The following is a 6,330-nucleotide window of genomic DNA, read 5'->3' on the forward strand; positions in this document are numbered from 1 at the left end:
GGTGGTCATCAGTGCTACCTTTAAAGCTCCTTGCTATCTCAGCAATCTTACCAAGCCTGGTGACCTGACAACAGTTCACAGCCTGTTCAGTATCTGATGATTAATCCCCTCCCTTTAAAAATATGCACTTAGTGGCAGAACCCCACAAAAATATTGGTGGAGCCGGAGCTGCTTTGCCAAGTGGCAGAGTTAGACTTGCTCTTCTTGGAAAGCTGGTTTCCTGTCACTGGCTTTCTCTCATCGCTGTTTTCCAATGGTTTGGAGAGAGGAGAAAGGGAAAAAAAAAAATTGTTCCTCCCAAATACCTCTTCTCTTTTACATCCCCTTTCCTCCACATGTCCTCTCTGCTATTCCAGATTTCAGGAATTCCATCAGCCAAAGAGCTTCCTAACTAACCCCACTGCTATCCCCGATGCAAAAGGAGAAGCAAGCTCCCTGCAAAACAAGATCCCTTGAAAAAGAAGATGCAGACAATCTTCATTTCCATCCCACTTTCTCCCGTTCCTTCAGAGAGCAGGCAGATGGAACAAAAACCTTCCCTGCACTGTGAAAGAGCGGTAGCTCAGAAGAGTCAAATCTGCATCTTGTCGCAATGTGAGAGTTCAGATCAAAGCATCAGCCTTTTGCTAATTTCTAATTTGATGTTAGGAACATTAAAATTTTATTTCTATGAGATGACTACCATAGCTAACGAAGGCAGCTGCTGCTGGGCTGGCTGCAAGACTAGAGTTTGGGGGTTCCTATTCTAAACACTCCCACCACTCGAAATGGAAAGCGTGGTCAGCACCGAGCAGCAAAGGGCCGCGGCATGCAGCTGAGTTTGCATGCTAACAAATGCAGGTTACCCAGATCTTACTTTCCCTGGAGGCACCAGCATTCCTATTCACCTTTCATTTCAAAGTCTGTACAAGGCCAAATCCTGCACCAGTATCTTTTTCCTGTTTTCTGCTGAGACTCTGGGTAAGGCCTCCGGGCTGGACTGAGCAGCACCACATGCAATATTGGTCAGGAGAATATGGCATGAGCACAAAGCTCATGACCTTTCTGGCAGAGCGTTTGGGGAATAACTAATGCCGCTGGTGCCTTCAAGGTCAGGAGTTTGTGGGACCCCATGAGGATTCCCCATGTGCTCTCTGCAGAGCAAGGTGGGTCCTTTCTGGGAAGGAAGGCACAAAATGTCCTGGGAAGTACCAAAGGTTGTTTAGAGAAGGTTAGAACAGGGGACACACTGGAGTGTAAGGCACCCGTGGTCAAAGAGTTTGTGTGGCAGTTTTCCCTTTGGTGTCCATGTGTCAGTCTCTGGATCATAGCAGTCCAAGGAATCCAAGTCCTCGATGACATTGTCCGCAGTGACACATCGTCCTCCTGTGACATACAGCTTGTTCTTGATGACAGTGGCCCCGTGATGCATTCGTCTGTCCTTCATGTCTGCACATTTAACAAACTTGTTGCCTTTTGTATCGTAAGCAATTATTCTCCGGGTGTACCCTAAATGCAAAGCCAGAGGTCGAAGAGACAGATGGGAATTAGAGCTTGTGGCCAGCAGAAAGAATGATATTTCCTGCTAGTCTTCAATAAAACCTATTATACTGGTACATAATTTGGCAGAATTAAGATATCTAAGCTGGGAAGTGATGATGTGTCACAAGAATGCCTGTCTGTCTACCTTCCCTTCCTGTTTGTCCTCACCCTGTCTCATAGCACCTTGGCAGCTGAGGCTCGACAAGCACCATAAAACCCATCAGATCAGGCAAGCAACCTGTCAAACACAGTTGGAACTTGCAGTTTTCAAACGTCCCGAAGTATTTATTTTCACCCAACAGGCTCCTAGAGCTTCACTTGGAAATACAGAAACCAATGGCACACGGGAAGGGAGCAAAAATGCTTTGCTGGGTTGGAGTCATAGCCGTCCACTGAATGGAGCTGGGTACTCAACAGCACAGTGCCACTGGTGCTCGCTCCACTCCCAAAGCCCTCGGCTGTGCTGGCCACCATGCCTGTGACCCAACGGACAGCTCTTCCACGGAGGGGTGATGTAACCTCGCATCTGCTGAGAGGTAAGGGCTGGTACCAGGGCCATTGCCCTGGAGCAATGGAGGTGTGGAAGCTTGGTACCCAGCAGTACCTTGCCCATGTATCTCTGTAGATAATCAAGAGTGCCCATGGCAAAAAAACTGCTTTGGGCCATGTTTTGCAAGCCTTGAAGCCACTTTCCCTAACAAAAATCAAGGCCTGTCTTGCTTAGGCCAACCCACTCCCCTTTGTTATGATGTGACCAGTCATGCAAAGAGGACCTGAAATGTGATGAAAGCTGTTTTTAAGAGAAAATGTTATTTTTGTGGGTTTTACTGTTGTTGATAAACTAAGAGTGTTTGGCCAATGTTTTGGCATGGAAGCTGATAAATAAAACCTGACCATGGTGAATCTCTCTACTTTCAAGCAAAATGAAAGATGTTTAAAGTTAACATGAATTTCTGCGGCTTTTGTTAGATAAATAAAAAATAAATTGAGAACTCAAGCTCATCAGCAGCTGACTTGGGTCAATCCAGGCCCTTCAAATTAACGCATTTGAAGATAAGAGAGTTGAAAATACTGTATTTGGGGCACTGCGGTCTGAGATCAGGGTAATGTGCCACACAGGAACCTGATAGTCTTGGACCTTTTGACTCAGCTCTCCCCTATTCTCACTGCAAAGGGTAGCAGTGGCCTCCTGCTGAGAGATGACTGTTCGAGTCCTGTGTGATTTGGGTTCAGTCCTCTGCTCTGCTAAAGCTTCCCTATGTCTCATTTTCCCCTAAATAATCTAACACATGCTTCCTCGTGCCAGCCTGAGGTCAGGGGAGCTGCATTAAGGACTGTAGAGTGCCAAACTACCAATGACGTGATCCATCAAGGTGCCACGGGCAAAGGCTGATCCTCAGGTTGAAAAAGACACTGAGAAGTTTCCCCTCTCCGAGTGTTTCACGCCCCTTTCAGGACATTTCACAATTACCCCCAGGAGGCAGCTACAGGACCGATCGACCCCTCATAGCCCTGTAGCCCACCCATCCCAAAAAGCCGTCCATGACCTTGTGTAACCGTGCTCTCCACCCTTCCAAGAGGAGCAGTCAGGAGGGGCCAGGCTGTGAGTCATCAGGGGAGGAGCAGGACCCTCCTGCCCTTGGCTTCCTCCCTTCTTCTGCAGAGCCGTAACTTGCATTGGCTTTTCCTCAGTTTCCCCCCACCCAGGTCCTGCTACTTGGAGTAAGAAGGTGCCTCAGGGAGAACTTGTCCCCACTTCCATGGCCATAAGACACCATGAGAGATGTGTATGGAGGGTGGACACCCTCCTCCTTTCCTTCCCAAGCTCCACGTGCTTTTTGAGGGAGCACCCCAAGCAGGAAGGCTGCGAAATGCCGCAGGAGGTGGGCAGGAGGAGGCAGGAGGGAGGGTGAAACAGAGCCCTTACCACCTACGATGATAATCTGGTCTCCAATCACGACAGCTGGTGCACAAACATTCTTCACCACTCTGGTCTCCATCCGAAACCACGTATTCCTGGAGACATGGTAAACCTGACAAATAAATAAAGATACACATGCAGCTGTTTATGTTGCATTTTAACTGGCAATTGTAATTACAGAGGAACTTATGGCTTTTATTTTGTCCTAATGAATACAATCCTCTGGCTTGAACTGCTGGAAATCTGAGAATTTACCTACTTTTTTCCCTAATGTGTCCCCTTGGAAAGCGTTCTAATTGTCCAGGCGCGTCTGCTCAGGAGATGCTAGCACACATACTAAGGAAGAGTCTATCTGCCATATGCAAGCTTCTCGGCTGTAAATCTTTGCATGGCCATTAAATCACTGTAACTCCTAGATAATGATGTCCCAAAGTGCAAGCCGTTTCATTTCATTTTCCAGTTATTCTGTGTATTCCCGCCTTAGCTTTAGCAATTTCCTGGGCAAACAAACCTCAACTTCACCCAGCTCTGCTGGCAGCCACCGTGTTTGCCCAGCTGCTATATTTGTGCTGGTGGCTGGTATGCACTCAGATTGGCAAAGGGACTTGTTGATGGGACTTAGAGTGGTATCTAAGTCATCAATTTATGTGAGAAAAAGAGCAGTTGCCAGATGATGATCATTCAGTCATCTGTATCTGGGCAACGCAAACTTTTATGTCACGTCATCCACTTCTTAATATAGCAAATATCTCCAGGACATCTCCCCACTAACTGATAAATACATTTCCTTCCCCCTGATAATCAAGTAGCGTTATCACTGTAAAGAAGTATTGCTCGTGTGCCAGCTGCCATCTTAGCCTTTAATGATCCTTCTTAGTTAAAACACCTAAGCCAGTGAAAAACACTCATGTAACACTACAATGTTGCTAAAGCATCAAATCAGATAAGAAAGGATTTAGTGTATTTTTTTGCTCCTAATAGAGTGTAACCGCTGAAAGCAGGCAGAGAGCCAGCAACATGTGGCAGGAGCCACATTTTTAACACAACTGTTTATACGAAATAACTGTCAGTTTGAGTCCTGGCCCTTTGATGAGTGAGAATCTAATTGCTCTAATGATCATGAATCTTTGCTTTTGCTGTGAGCGAGCAGGTGCGTGGCTGAGACCCCAGCTCAGCCGCCAAGTGGAAAGCACTGATTTTGGTGAGATTGGCGGCAGGCATGAAGCCGGGCAGGGAGGTCGGCCGCTGCCTGCCATAGCATCACCTGCAGCAGCCCTGGCCCCAGTGCCCACCAGCGGCAGAGCTGACACTCGAAGAAGTACCTCGGGGCTTGTGCCTGGAAAACACTCAACGGGTAAAATGAAAGGGTTGCAATGCTCCTTGCAGACAAGACTTCCCTGAAGCCATGTGTCAACTCATCCCGCCTCTTGCTGCAACTCACAATGAAGTTTTCTGGGGGGTTTGATTTCCTCAGGAGGCTGATGAGCTGCTGAATACCTTAGATGAAACTGCCTATGACAAGCAGGACTGACCATTACCTGGATCAACCGGACAGGGTTTTGCATAATGTCTTCTCCCCCAAAGAGGTACACCCTCTGATCTTTGGCAGCAACAGCAGGGTGAAGGACGGCAACAGGCATGTTTGCCATGCTCTCACAGGTGTTGTAGATGCTATCATATCTTTCCACAGAATTCAGGATTTCCTGGTTTTCGCCAATACCACCAAATGATAAAATATAATTTTTATACGCCAAGCTTCTGTGGGAGTAACGTGGAACTAACATGTGCTCAACCAACCTCCACTGATTGAGTTTGAGGGAGTAAACGTAAATATTATCACTGACAGGGCTTTTCTTATTGCTAACAGGCATCCCTCCGAGCACATAAACATTGCTGTGTAAGCTCACTGCAGAGGCTTTGTACAGGCGCACGGGAAGTTTGGCCAGGCTTAGCCATTGGTTTGTCTTGTCATCATAGAGCAGGACATCCCTCGTCGTCTGCTGGCTGTCCTTCCTGCCACCAGTGATGATGAGGAACTCTTGGTTGGAGTACCTGCGAGGAACATGCAGCATGGGCTTGATGTCAGGCGCGTTGGTGCTGTACAAGGAAAACATATGTCTCCGGGCTGACTCAAGGATGTTCCTGCAAGTGGGCGAGGACTGAATGAGGGAGTCATTGGCGATGAAGTGGAAGAGGAAAGTTGGATGGACATACTGAAGCCGGACCTTCTTGAACAACTCTTGGATGTAGCCTTGTCTTGCCTGGAGGTCATGCCGGATCCAGACCATCAGTGTCTCAAAGACCTGCTCCTCCTCCCCACAGAGCTCATCGTCCCCAAGGTAATCGATGAGCTCCAAGGGACAAAGGTCCTTCAGGTCCTCAGATGAGGCCACCTCAGGAAAGTACTTCAAGGCCATAGCCTTGGCTTTCTTATTCAGGCTTTGGCAGTTCAAGGCTTTTGCCAGTCTGATCATGCTCAGACAGTTGTCAGGAGTCAGCTTGTCTTGGAGGTAGGCAGAGCAGGCCTCAAACAGCTTAGCGTACTGCAGCATGGAGGCCGTCTCCAACAGGCACAGGACGTTCTCAGCGGATATAAGAATCTCTCCTGTGTAAACGTAAAGGATAATCTGATCCAAAATCCCGGCGTTGATGCCCTTCAGGATGACTTTAGCCTGGCGACTCTCTCTGAAGTCGTTACAGAACATCGCCTTGAAGTATGGGCTGCTGGAAGCCAGCACGTTTCGGTGGCAGGGGATTTCAAAGCCCCCGGAGCAGAGGGTAACATCAGTCAGCATCCCGCTCTGCCGCAGAGCATTCAGCTGCCTCAGCAGTTCGGAGGAGAAGTCCTGGTCTTTGAAGAGAAACTCTTCAGTGGATCCCTCCTCCAT

The 6,330-nt window shown here is 48.1% G+C and overlaps 1 protein-coding gene across 1 annotated transcript; it reads right to left on the minus strand.

Annotated features, from left to right (window-relative positions):
* Positions 1-1,201: 1,201 nt before the first annotated feature.
* On the minus strand, positions 1,202-6,330 carry KLHL38 (kelch-like family member 38). Its single transcript, XM_009574300.1, has 3 exons — positions 4,981-6,330; positions 3,449-3,554; positions 1,202-1,488 (listed from the first exon to the last, which is right to left on the minus strand). Exons 1-3 carry the CDS (start codon positions 6,328-6,330, stop codon positions 1,202-1,204), a joined length of 1,743 nt encoding a protein of 580 aa, XP_009572595.1.

The sequence above is a fragment of the Fulmarus glacialis genome, unplaced genomic scaffold (assembly GCF_000690835.1).
Source record: "Fulmarus glacialis isolate BGI_N327 unplaced genomic scaffold, ASM69083v1 scaffold14113, whole genome shotgun sequence".
In the NCBI taxonomy this organism is placed as follows: domain Eukaryota; kingdom Metazoa; phylum Chordata; class Aves; order Procellariiformes; family Procellariidae; genus Fulmarus; species Fulmarus glacialis.